The 14,371-nt window shown below is 41.8% G+C and overlaps 1 protein-coding gene across 3 annotated transcripts in view; it reads left to right on the top strand.

The window, feature by feature from the left end:
• The first annotated feature begins 3,640 nt into the window (after positions 1 to 3,640).
• The window catches only part of LOC124048917 (colorectal mutant cancer protein), a 127,127-nt gene continuing 116,396 nt past the window's right edge, over positions 3,641 to 14,371 (top strand). Inside the window, exons 1-3 of one of the 3 annotated variants that reach the window (XM_046370093.1) lie at positions 3,641 to 4,019; positions 5,752 to 5,996; positions 6,399 to 6,634. In XM_046370093.1, the coding sequence (XP_046226049.1) occupies positions 3,898 to 4,019; positions 5,752 to 5,996; positions 6,399 to 6,634 (603 nt within the window). In that variant the 5' untranslated portion in view covers positions 3,641 to 3,897. The remainder of the gene's footprint in view (positions 4,020 to 5,751; positions 5,997 to 6,398; positions 6,635 to 14,371) is intronic. The other 2 variants (XM_046370092.1, XM_046370094.1) reach the window with 2 other exon arrangements.

The following is a 14,371-nucleotide window of genomic DNA, read 5'->3' as shown; positions in this document are numbered from 1 at the left end:
GGGGGAAAGATCCATCCTCCCATCCACCAACTGCATCTGGACCCCTTTTGTGATAGCAAATTCATCAGAGACCCCCTCATAATCAGAACACAACTTGAGTGACATAAAAAAATAGCATACAATGACTTTGGCAGTGCTTGGCTGGTCAAACCACGTCTCGGCCCTGGGAAGGAACACTTTAAAGGCCCAATTCTCAGTTTTCTACTTAATTTTAACCATGGCAGGTAGCCTAGCAGTTAAGAGCGTTGGACCAGTAAACAAAGAGTCACTGGATCGAATCCCCTTAGCCGACTAGGTGAAAAATCTGTCGATGTGCCTTTCAGCATGGCAATTAACCCTAATTGCTGCTGTAAATACCTCTGGATTAAAGTGTCTGCTAAATTACTTAAATCTAATTCTACATATTTTGTCATGGGGCATAGAGAATGTTTGTTGTTGCAGCTTTGACACTTATATCCTGCAATTCTACAAAATTTTCCATGAGGCAGATAGACCATTTTAGGGGAATACAAGAAGTATTGAGTTGCAAAATGTATAATTGGTGGAGTACTGTGGATATCGATATCCCTGTGAGCCTCCCAGGCACATGTTACTCAGGGTTAAGAACATCAATTGTAGATTAATAATATGACATTTTATTGTTTTCCACACTTTAAACTTATTCTGGGGATCCCTTGGCCAACATTGGTTTCATCTGTTGTTGTTAGAAATATTAATTTAAAAAATTATGTACAATTGTTAAAAAAAATATATTATTAAAAAAATTATATTTTGAGATTTGGCCGTGGCCCCTAGAGTAGTGGTCCCCACTTTGAGAACCCTTGCTGTAAATAGCTCACAGCCAACATACATTATTACTTATTACTTCAGGTATTATTGTTTCATCAAAGAAATGCATGTTTCATCAATGAAGTGCTTTGTTATTTTGCAACAACATGTGGTGAACTTTATTGAGGAGCCTCTGTTTAAAAGAATATCTCGGCTATCAATGTTGGTTTAAACCCATAGAATCAATTTTCTATATTTAAATATCAAATACAAATGTGCAGTCCTTGTGCATACTCACACAGTTTTCATGCTGCCCAGGACAATATCCCATGTCTTAATATAAAGTGCCTTTCTCCGCTAGACTATCGAAAGTCCAGCCCTTTTACGCACTCACCCACTGAGATCTATGTAAAGCTAGCTACAATAAGGATTCACCACATTAGTGGGATTTGTGGTGTGCCTTCTAAATAAAAGTCCCCATTGAAAGTGATGTAAATGGATACAAATACTGTAATCGTGCCATATTTGGACTATATAATGCTCAACAAGGTTAGAATGTTGTTATATAAATTCAACAAAAGACAATAATGAGTTAATTTGACAAAAAAAGTAAAAATCTTTTGTAATTGCACTGTTAATATATTCAAATTGGCACAGCAGGGGCGGCAGGGTAGCCTAGTGGTTAGAGCATTGGACTAGGGACTGAAATAGTTACAAGTTCAAATCCCCGAGCTGACACCTGTCGTTCTTCCCCTGAACAGGCACTTAACCCACTGTTCCTAGGCTGTCATTGAAAATAAGAACTTGTTCTTAACTGACTTGCCTAGTTAAATAAAGGTAAAATAAAAATTCAGATTTGTATTGGGGCATACTTATGTGCAACCTTGCCTATGGATTGTAGATCAATGAAATTGGCTAGCAGTCTACTCAGTGACACCCACAGAACACAACTATAAAGAGTTTACACAAATATTAGTGTTTTTGTGTTCTGTGGGTGTCACGGAGTAGACTGATACCACATTTTATTGATCCACAATCCATAGGTAAGGCTGTACAGATTTGGGTTGTCATCTAAAACACTCGCAAACTTTTACAGATGCACAATCGAGAGCATCCTGTCGGGCTGTATCGCCGCCTGGTATGACAACTGCACCACCCTCAAATGCAAGGCTCTCCAAAGGGTAGTGAGATCTACACAACACATCACCGGGGGCAAACTACCTGCCCTCCAGGACACCTACAGCACCCGATGTCACAGGAAGGTCAAAAAGATCATCAAGGACAACAACCATCCGAGCCACTGCCTGTTCACCCCACTATCATCCAGAAGGAAAGGTCAGTACAGGTGCATCAAAGCTGGGACCGAGAGACTGAAAAACAGCTTCTATCTCAAGGCCATCAGACTGTTAAACAGCCATCACTAACATATAGAGGCTGCTGTCAACATACAGACTCAAATCTCAGGCCACTTTAATTAATGGACTTAATAAAGGTATCACTAGTCACCTTAAATAACACCACTTTAATATTGTTTACATATCCTACATCACTCATCTCATATGTATATACTGCTCTATACTATCTACTGCATCTTGCCTATGCCGCACGGCCATCGCTCATCCATATATTTACATGTACATCCCTTACATTTGTGTGTATAAGGTAGTTGTCACGCCTTGGTCATAGTGTTTTGTGTTTCGTTATATATTTGGTCAGGCCAGAGTGTGACATGGGTTTATTTTGGTATTCGTATTGGGGTTTTGTAGTTATTGGGATTGCGGCTGAGTAGGGGTGTTGCATAGGTTTGGCTGCCTGAGGCGGTTCTCAATCAGAGTCAGGTGATTCTCGTTGTCTCTGATTGGGAACCGTATTTAGGTAGCCGGGGTTCACTGTGTATTTCGTGGGTGATTGTTCCTGTCCCTGTGTAGTGTTCACCAGATAGGCTGTAATTAGGTTTCACGTTCCGTTTGTTGTTTTGTATTTGTATAGTTATTTCATGTATCGCGATTCATTCATTAAAGACATGAGTAACCACCACGCTGCATTTCGGTCCGACTCTCTTTCAACAAACGAAGAACGCCGTAACAGTAGTTGTGAATTTGTTAGATTACTTGTTAGATATTACTGTGTTGTCGGAACTAGAAGCACAAGCCTTTCGCTACACTAGCATTAACATCTGCTAACCATGTGTATGTGACCAATAAAATTGGATTTGATTTACAGAGAAAATGAATGTCCAATACACATAGTAGGTTGACTTGTAGGCTTAATGTGGCTCATTTCACATGGATTTCAGTGTTCCGTAACAAGAGCTATGATGCTAATATTTGTGTAAACTCTCCACAGCTGTTTTCTGTGGGTGTCACTGTGTTGACTGATACCCCATTTCTTTGATCCACAATCCATAGACAAGGCTGTACAGTGAAATATGAATGTCATTACGCACAATAGGCTGCTTGGGGAAGTGATTTCACACAGTTAAAGTCCCGTAATAAGAGCTAGGACGCTAATATTTGTGTAACTCTTCACAGTTGTGTTCTGTGGGGGTCACTGAGTAGACTGATACGCCATTTCAATCCATAAGTAAGGCTGCACAGTGAAATATAAGTATGCCCCCAATGCAATTCTGAAGTTGAATACATCTATAGTGAGTTTTCTACAGATTTGTTTGTCTTAATTACCTCATTATTTTATTTATATAACATTCCAAAATGGTTTAGTATTAACTCATTCAAATATGTCATAATTCCACTATTTGCATCCATTTTCATCTGTCAATTAGGGAGTTTTATTTTGAAGGCGAACCGCAAATTCCGCTATTGTGGCTAATCCTTATTGTGGCTAGCTTCACATATGTCCCACTGAGTTTCGGTCGACACTCACTCCACAGCAGTTTACCCAAAGCTTTTTAACGCCTCCCTATTCGCGACTTTCGGGGTTAATTTTTACGGCACGTGCTGCACCTTTCTTTTTGCAGATGTGAATTAAACCGAAGTTTATATTTGATTATATTCAATCCGATGTAGTCGACCCTTCGGGAAGTGTGATGATGAGGCAGTTACTTCGTTGAGAATGAATACTTGGAGGGGTAGTAGCTTAGCACACTAGTTACGGTATTCAGGGAAGATCATGGCGGCGGTGGAGGTGAGTGTGAGTAGCGGCAGTAGTGACACATCTAGCACCGGCGAAGAGGAGGGGATGAGGCGGTTGTTTCAGACTTGCGACGGTGACGGTGATGGATACATCAACAGGTAAGTCTATTTTATCAACGACACGGTGGGGTTAGAATTGAAGGCTACCGAATGCAAATGAACAGATTTTTCCAGACATGTATATACGATCTGGAAATATGATCATTTGTTTAGTTAGTTTTGTAATGTGAGCAAATTGCCAGTGACTTCCGTAGCGAACAAGTCCTCGGATTTTGATTCGAAGACATCGAACCATGTCCAGTCTCGATAACTGGCAAGGGCAAACTATCGAAAAACATCTGCATGCCATGGAAGTTTTGGCTTGAGTTTTTGAAAGCAACTCAAAATGTAATTTGACAATGAAAATGTTGCAAAAGTGTATTTAGTTGAAACTAAGAATGTAGCCAGCTAACTAAAAGCTAGTCTCCAGACAATCATACTCATATAACGTTACTAACTCCAGACTAGAAGAAACTGTTGGCCAATAACATACTTCCTATTATGTGACCAATATCATAATCATAACCATTCAGTTTGTAGCTTGTTGCAAAAAAAAAAAATGTATGGACATTGCTATGTTCTAAAAGCTTATGCACTGAGTCAGAACTGCTTTCACACATGCTCATTGAGGAGGGCTACTGCATAGTGTAAATAAACACCAACACTCCAACTTAGATCACAGCAACTGGATTTGATGCAGCATCCAATGACCTTTTTAATTTCATGTGCAGGCTGCAGAAAAGTGGCATGAGCCAGGCAAGATCACGGAGAAGACTCCTGAGCACAGAGAACCTAAACATTTGTCCATACCTCGGAATAGGGAATCTAGGCCTATTCCTGTCCTAACATATTCTTGTGAGTGTGAGTTATGGTGTTATTAAGTTACAGTTTACACCGCGATATGAGTTATAATCATAGTGGTGGTCTGTAATTATAAAATGCTCATGAACTCTGAAGTGTTGAATGTTCTTTCTTGGCAGTAAAGTAGGCATGCTTCAGGCTATACACAAGCAGAGAGAGTGGTGAGCAAAATTAAAACATGCAGGAGAGGAGAGCTTAAGAGCATTGGTTACTTTTGATTAAACTCAAACACATCTTTTTCAGCCCTCTTTTGTTCCAGAAAAGCCCATGGTTTGCTTAGTCATTTGAGATGCATGTTTTTATGTATATTTGTGGCATAGAACACACTGCTAAATGTATTGGTTGCCCCTGTAAGGCATCAAAGATGATTAATGGAACCAGTTCTGTGAAAATGTATGCTTTAGCTATATTCTCCATGCATTCCAGCTGTTAGACATGAAACTGACGAATAAGATATTCATTGTGCTGAATAACTACAGCTGGAGGGGCATAATGTTCAATTTCCATGTATAGGGGAATATCTTTTGCTGTAATTGTATGCCTTTCCACTTCATATAGGAAACCTATTTTTCCCCCTCCAAACCTGTCCTAATATTTGTTTATTTTCATTCTTTTGAGAAGTGAAGACAATTCCTCAGGCTGCTGCCCTGGCTAACATATCAGCAATTCAACTTGGTGCTGCAACTTGTACACCACTCAATTGAAAACAGTTATCTTCCTGGCCTTCTCTCTCTCTCTCTCTCTCTCTCTCTCTCTCCTCTCTCTCTCTCTCTCTGCCTCTCTCTCTGCCTCTCCTTCACCATGTCCCTCCTTATTTCTCCCTGTTTCTTTGCTTATCACCATACTTTTCCTCTTGCCTGTATCTCCTTCCCTCTCTCCGGCAACTTTTCCATCTTCCTAAAAACCTCCTTCTCTCCCTGTCTCCTGTTAGGAATGACCTGCTGATGGTGTGTAGACAGCTAAACATGGAGGGGTCTGTGGCAGAGATCATGGACCAGCTGGGAGCGGACGAGCGAGGCAAGATCTCCTTTGAGGACTTCACCCGCTGCCGCATGCAGCTGGTCAATGAGATCCGTAAGGAAGAGGGCGAGATCTCCCAATGCTCCCAGGACTCTGACACTAGGAAGCTCAGGGAACACATCACCTCCTGGCCAACCAGTAGTGAGATTAGCAGGGGTGAGTTTGGGGATAGCCAATCAATATTAGCCAGAATTTTGAGTTACATTGTTAAACAAGAGATGCCAATTAATCATAGCTGCCTACAAGCATAAAATCAGCTAAGAACAGGCAACACCAAACAACTAAATCTAACACCCAACGTTCAACAACTAACTGCAAACAACCACTAACCCTTATTACACAGTCATTATTGACCATAAACAACTGACACCAAAGTGCTAAAATGAAACAACCAAAACATAACCTGCATGACTGAGGCTAGGGTTTTTAGCTCTGTTGCTAAACCCACAGAATTGTTTGGGAGTGCCAAACCTTCACACTGCTTATTAGTTATGAGTTATTACCTGTTATTTCTAAGTTTACTACCTGTTAGTTATCGAGTTATCATGTGTCCCCTAGGGGCCTTGTCAGGAGCCAGAGAGAGCTGGGAGTACTACTCTGGGGACCGGGACCTTCAGAGTTCAGACATCCAGCCTCAGCAGACTCAGACCCAGCAGCAGCCAGCCATCCTCCAGAAGCTTCTGGAACAGCCTGGGACGGTCCTAGAACAGCAGGCTGCTCTTCATAAACTCCTGGCCCAGACCAGCACCCGCTGTGCTCCCCTGGAGGGAAACTACCTGGAGCTGGCCAACACAGTGAGTGGACTGCTGTTGGTGTTGAGTGCATACTGCATAGTTCTGGTGATAGCATTTGATGGATTCCTGATAGGTTGCCTTTTGAATTATTTTGTTAGCCACCCAATGGCCAAAATAGTTGTTTCTAGTCAAAAGCCAGACTGCAACTGCGATACTCTCAGCTGACTGCTTAGCCTCTGAGTTACTGGATGTTTACTGCCAACGATGAAGGAATGAGTGTGCAATGAATGGTGGAGTCTGGAGATATTGCAGTTACAGAAAAGACAACCGTGTTGTCAGCTGGCACCTCCAACACTTATACAATGTCTATTTGGTAACACACAGAAACCTAAGAAGTGTTGTGGTGCTGTGTAAAAGTTGAACCATTGAAAATCAATATAATCTGCCTGGGAAAAGACTTTCACCATGAAGATGGAGGGAAATTAATTAATTATAGGTGTAGTAAGCGTGGTTATGCTGCAGAGGGTAGTGCTGCTCATCATAACTCAATCTTCTTGCATTTACCTCTCCTGCTTAGAGCAGTCACTGGGCCTGAATGGCTTGACATCAGGGTGCCCCCTCATTATGGTTAGGATTTGAAGATACTGATCCTAACTGCGACACCGTCCCTGTTGTCTTTACTCTTCAGCAAGATAACTGTCAAACCTACAGACCTCTTCTGACGCTAGAACCACAGCGAGGTATCACAATGCTTTTTATGCTTCGTCCAGGTAGGGATTCCAACTATCCCTGAGTGTTGACCTTGGCTCTCTCTGTCACTTAGCCTTAAGGGGTATCATCATCAGGGTAACTGTATAATCTCCATCACCTCCCTTGAGCAGTAATCACACCCCTTTATTAATGCATCCATATTTATTATTCATCATATTGGGCTGTCATATCTCCTTCCTATATCAGGTTTCAGGGCTGGGCGCCTTTATGGACCCATATCATTTAGAAGTTTATTACTGACATTCACATCTTGACACTGTCCCTCTGTAGATTAGCACAGGCACCAGAGAGAATGGGAGGTTAAACGCTGTCGGTTGTGAGTGACAGAAAGTGATGTTTGTGTCTGACGGAGAAATTAGGAGCCCCACTTCACGGGTTTGACCTGCCGGTAGCTGTGATTAATGCGGCCGCCAGGCTTGACCACAGGGCCAATGGAATATCTGGCTACTGACACAGGAAGGCCGTGAAACCATCAATGCTTTGGTTCTCTAGGTAGCACAGGGACTTTATGGACATGGTCCCTGTCATGTTTTGGGATGTTTTTCAGAGTAGGGGGAGCGTATAGATGCTGTATAGCCTATGATTGTGTTTGTTAGTTATTTTTAATGCCTGGGTTGGTTCTTTTTATTTGGGTTTATGAAAAGTTTAAATGTAAAAGGTTTAAATGACAAATCAAAGTTTATTTGTCACACGTGCCGAATATAACAGGTGTAGACTTTACTGTGAAATGCTGACTTACAGGCTCTTTCCCAACAATGCAGAGTTCAAAAGTAAGAACATTTGCTAAATAACACAAAGGAAATAGTAACACAATAAAATAACAATAACGAGACTATATACAAGGAGTACCGGTACCGAATCAATTAACCGGGGTATGAGAGAGTTGAGGTGATTGATGTAATATGTACATGTAGGTAGAGATAAAGTGAATAGGCAATCAGGATAGATAATAAACAGATCATATGCAGAGTAGCAGCGTGCGTGTGGCGTCAATATGCATGTGGGTGTGTGTTGGAGTGTCGTTGTAGTATATGTGTGGGTAGAGTCCAGTGCAAGAGAGTCAGTCCCCCTCCAAAAATGTAGGCTAACATGCTGACTAGACCGGGCGCGCACCATCGTGCGCATGTTGATTTTGTCCTTCCACACCAGATGTGATTAGGACACGCAGGTTAAAATACCAAAATGAATGTTAGTTTCTAGTAATCTCTCCTCCTTCAGGCTTCTTATTCTTCTTTGGGCTTTATATGGCGGTTGGCAACCAACTTTTAAAAAATTTCTTTATTTAACCAGGCAAGTCAGTTAAGAACATATTCTTATTTTCAATGACAGCCTGGGAACAGTGGGTTAACTGCCTGTTCAGGGGCAGAATGACAGATTTGTACCTTGTCAGCTCAGGGGTTTGAACTCACAACCTTCCGGTTACTAGTCCAACGCTCTAACCACTAGGCTACGCTGCCACCCCGGTAATGCACTTTAAGGTGCATTACCACCACCAACTGGAGTGTGGACCTCTGTTCATCTTTCAATCACCCACGTGGGTATATGCTCCTATAAACCCATGAGGAGATGGTAGAGGCGGGACTTGCAGCGTGTCAAGAACCACGTTTTATTTTAGCACCTGGCTACGTAGACGCTCGTGGGCAGTTTGGATTTAATGATTGAGTAACATGCATGTGTACCTCAATTTTGCAACGCTCGTGCACGTCACGCTAGTGGTTTGGTCAGCATGTAAGTTTTATCTTACTTGCACTCATGTAGACCATGTTAGTATGTGGAGGCCTTACGTTCTGACCTTGAAGGGCATTTGCAAATATTACGAGATTATATACTGAACAAAAATATAAATGCAACATGCAACAATATCAACAATTTTACTGAGTTACAGTTCAATTGAAATACATTCATTATGCCCTAATCTATACAGATATGCATCTATTGGTCACAGATACCTCAAGAAAAAGGTAGGTGCGTGGATCAGAAAACCAGTCAGTATCTGGTGTGACGACCATCTGCCTCATGCAGTGTGACATATCTTCTTTGCATAGAGTTGATTGTGGCCTGTGGAATGTTGTCCCACTCCTCTTCAATGGCTGTGCAAATTTTCTGGATATTGTCGGGGACTAGAACAAGCTGTCGTACAAGTCGATCCAGAGCATCCCAAACGTGCTCATTAGGTGACATGTCTGATGAGTATGCAGGCCAAGAAAGGTCCTTGTGAGATGGGATCATGCATTATCATACTGAAACATGAGGTGATGGAGGTGGATGAATGGCACAACAATGTGCCTCAGGATCTCGTCACGCTATCTCTGTGCATTCAAATCGGCATCGATAAAATGCAATTGTGTTCGTTGTCCGTAGCTTATGCCTGCTCACACCATAACCCCACCGCCACCATGGGGCACTCTGTTCACGACGTTGACATCAGCAAATTGCTCGCCCACACAACGCCATACACGTGTTCTGCGGTTGTGAGACCGGTTGGATATACTACCAAATTCTGTAAAACGACATTGAAGGTGGCTAATGGTAGAGAAGTTAGCGTTCAATTACCTGGCAACATCTCTGGTGGACATTCCTGAAGTCAGCATACCAATTGCACGCTCCCTCAAAACTTGAGACATCTGTGGCGTTGTGTTGTGTGACGAAACTGCACATTTTATAGTGGCCTTTTATTGTCCCAAGCACAAGTTGCACCTGTGTAATGATCATGCTGTTTAATCAGCTTTTTGATATTCCACACCTGTCAGGTGGATGGATTATCTTGGCAAAGGAGAAATGCTTACTAACAGGATGTAAAAAAAAAAAAAAAAAATTCTGGTATCTTTTATTTCAGCTCATGAAACATGGGACCAACACTTTACATTGCATTTGTTCATTGTACATCAGCTGCTGAGTGGCGAGTGAATGCTACATTTTCTCCTGTGTTAATAGAAACATTGAGTGTGTGTGCGTTGCGTGCGTGAGAGAGGGAGAACGTGTGTGTGTTTGTGCGTCAGCCAGCGCTGTGTATAGCAGAGAATACATTGTCATCCCTGGTTGAATAGAATCCCATGCCCCCTCACCCAACACTCATTACCCAACTCCATATCCCTCCACACTCAGTAAACAACATTGTGTTTGGGGGAAAATAAGCTGCATATCATTATCCCCCTGAGAAGAAACTTAATCCCTGGGTTTGCAGATTGCTTTCTGTGGCATTTTAGTTTATTCACACCCCTGTTCATTATCTGGTATTTTGTTTGGCAAGTTAGGGGGAAGCTAATCACTATACGGGAATGATGTTACCCCGTTGGCTGCAGCCAGCATCTGGCCAGGGCTGTAAAGGCAGATTAACACTGTCAATGGAGACATGGGACATATGCAGCGGCCACCAACAAATTCAACAATGAGGACGGTACATCACTGTCAAAGGGACTTTCCAACAGTATTGGACTAAAACTCACACTTTTCTCATTCCTCTTTGATTTGGATAACTGTTAATGTTCTACTCCTTTTTCTCCCCAATTTCGTGGTATCCAATTGGTTGTTAGTCTTGTCCCATCGCTGCAACTCCCACTCGGAACTCGGGAGAGGCGAAAGTAGAGAGCCGTGCGTCCTTCCGAAACACAGCCCAGCCAAGCCGCACACCAATTTGTCGGAGGAAACACTGTACACCTGGCCACTGTGTCAGCGTGCAATGCGCCCAGCACAGGAGTCGCTAGTGCGCGATGGGACAAGAGAATCCCTAACCCAGACGACGATTCCTTTCTGATTAGATTTTATTCGTCACATGCTTTGTAAACAACAGGTGCAGACTAACAGTGAAAGGCTTACTTAGAGGCCCTTCACAACAATGCAGAGAGAAAGACAATAGAGAAATAATAAGACGTAATAATAAATACACAATAAGCAACGGTAACTTGGCTCTATAAACGGGGTACCAGTACCGAGTCGATGTGCAGGGGTATGAGGTAATTGAGATAGATACAGTGCCTTCAGAAAGAATTTACACCCCCTTTTTTCTTATTCCACATTTTTCTGATTTTTGTCTCACCCATCTACACTCAATAATACCCCATAATGACAAAGTGAAAACATGTTTTTAGACCTTTTTGCCAATGTATTGAAAATGAAATACAGATATATCATTTACATAACCCCCTGAGCCAATACCTTGTAGAAGCACTTTTGGCAGTGATTACAGTGATTTGTCTTTCTGGGTCTCTAATCCTTGTTCACATTGGCAGTTTTGACTCTAATCCTATTTATTTGCATATCTGATTAAAATCTGTTATTTTTTCCTGCAGTCTGAACAGCCAAAAAGCACATGGAATCAGATATTTCAAGCCACGTACAAATCTGATTCCTTGCCATGCGTCTTGTCTGAACAGTCAAATCTGATTTATTTCCCCTCAAGCGGTTTTTATTGTAGCGGATTTCCACCTCTTCGTCTGAGGAGGAGTAAGGATCGGACCAAGGCGCAGCGTGGTAAGTGTTCATGATGATTTTAATAAAGAAAGCACTGAACACGGAATCAAAACAATAAACGATGACGTGAATTTACAAAAACTGAAACAGTACCGTGTGGCCCAAACACTCACACGGAAACATACACCCACAACTCAAAAGTGAAACCCAGGTTACCTAAGTATGATTCTCAATCAGGGACAACGATTGACAGCTGCCTCTGATTGAGAACCATACTAGGCCAAACTCAAATCCCCAACATAGAAAAACACTGCCCAACCAACTAAGGTCAGAACGTGACATTTATACTGTTATTTGGCATATCTTGTTGTTTGCTAGCTACTCTGTTGACAGTTTTAACAATAACTTGTTGTAGCTAACTAGCTTGTTAATCGTTTACAAACAAATGAGTTAATGTGCTAGAAAGCTAAACGGCTAGCTAGCTAGTTGACGGCTGTGGCTAGCCAAAAAGGACTCGTTTTCAAAGTTGGATCATCTTATCCTTTGAGGCTTTAAAAGTGTTCTTACACTATGATTTTGAACATTCAAAGTAACTGGGAAACTTCCATGGCAAGCATTGTTGTCACCATATCTTGTCACATAACTTTTGAATGATAGGAAGCACGAGCACCACCACCAGTCAGCCTACAATATTGTGCACACAACCAGGACTCGAATTTACAGGCGACGGTGACAACAGCGTTCTATGCCCCCATGTGTGGCCGTAATTCACCCACAAGAAATCCATGCTTTGCAGCCAAAGTGGCCGTTGTGCCCTTGGGCTGAATATAATAATTATCTTCTCGCGGCTGCCAATTGCCTTACTCCGAAGCTCTTCTCACTCATATCGCTCTCTCAGATATCTAGATATTCAGATTAAAAACTGGGTGGTTCAAGCCCTGAATGCTGCTGATTGGCTGAAAGTCATGGTATATCAGACCGTATACCACGTGTATGACCAAAAATGACTTTTTACTGTTCTAATTACGTTTGTAAACAGTTTATAATAGCAGTAAGGCACTTCGGGGGTTTATGGTATAATGCCAATATACCATGGCTAAGGGCTGTGTCCAAGCACTCCGTGTTGCATCTTGCATAAGAACAGCCCTTAGTCGTGGTATATTGGCAATATACCACACCGCCCGGGCCTTATTGCTTAATTAGCTAATGCCTGTCACATGATTGGGTCCTTCTCACAGGCATCGCAGCTCCGAAGTAGGCTAAAAGAGGACAGACACACATCGGGGTCCTTATCGAATTCCGAGGTGCTAATTGATGTTAGAAGAACTGTTGACATTTACTTTTCTTCAGCCAACAAGATGAGTAGGCCTAACGAACAGCAAAAGCACTAGCCTAAGTCAATCAACAATCCCCCATAGTACACAAGTTTACCTATTCTATTGGTTAGCTTGACCTTCTGTACGAGAAATAAATCTTCCAAACATACTCTCAAACAGTTGTGGGATGCGATAGATCCCAAATGAATACAACCACTGTAGCCTACAACAAAAAACATTTACAATTAATTAGGCTGATGCAACAGATCAGAATGTTAAGCTTAAAATGTTCATAAACTATTAGGCTTATTCTTCACATAAGTGCAGCAATGCGCACACGGCAGTAGGCTATAAGAGGGACTGCGGGCGCTTTCATATAAAAAATACAAATAAAATATCCTTCAGAAAAGTGTTGTTAATATGACTAGGATATATGACAATGAAAGAAAGTTGGCATATGAGGAAACGTTTATCAAATAATCCCCTTAACATTCGGTCGGAAGATCGTACAACATTCCTCATAAAATGACAAAAAACGTCCATGTTTTAAACAATTATGTTTATGGTTTAATAGTTTCAAAATATTGACTGCCTCCACTTGTGAGGTGTGTGATGTTGCAATGCACAACAAGCAGTGGCCTTTCTCCACCAGTGCTTCAAGTATGTCGACAGAATCAAGCCTTTAGATATTAATAATGATCCTGTCACGCCTTGGTCATTGTATTTTGTGTTTTTGTTATATGTTTGGGTAGGCCAGGGTGTGACATGGGTTTATATGTTGTGTTTCGTATTGGGGTTTGTATTATTTGGGATCGCGGCTGATTAGGTGTGTGGTATAGGTTTGGCTGCCTGAGGCGATTCTCAATTAGTGTCAGGTGCTTGTCGTTGTCTCTGATTGGGAACCGTATTTAGACAGCCTGACTTTAGCTTTGTATTTCGGGGGTGTTTGTACCTGTCTCTGTGTTGTAGTCACCAGATAGGCTGTAATTAGTTTCACGTTCCGTTCTGTTGTTTTTGTATTTAGTTTCAGTTATTTCATGTACCGCATATTTTTCTTTCATTAAAGTCATGAGTAACCTACACGCTGCATTTCGGTCCGACTCTCTTACATTTACATTTACATTTAAGTCATTTAGCAGACGCTCTTATCCACAGCGACAGACGAACGCCATTACAGATCCTACATTATATTGGTCAAAGATGACTGGCGTTTAGCCTAAGTGTGTGTGTTTGCGTGCATGTGTGTTTGTGTGCGTGCGTGTGTGTGCGTGCCCAACCAGTCACTTTTTACTATTTTCTA

This window comes from Oncorhynchus gorbuscha, linkage group LG11, assembly GCF_021184085.1.
Source record: "Oncorhynchus gorbuscha isolate QuinsamMale2020 ecotype Even-year linkage group LG11, OgorEven_v1.0, whole genome shotgun sequence".
In the NCBI taxonomy this organism is placed as follows: domain Eukaryota; kingdom Metazoa; phylum Chordata; class Actinopteri; order Salmoniformes; family Salmonidae; genus Oncorhynchus; species Oncorhynchus gorbuscha.
This window is presented reverse-complemented; position numbering and strand designations above follow the sequence as displayed.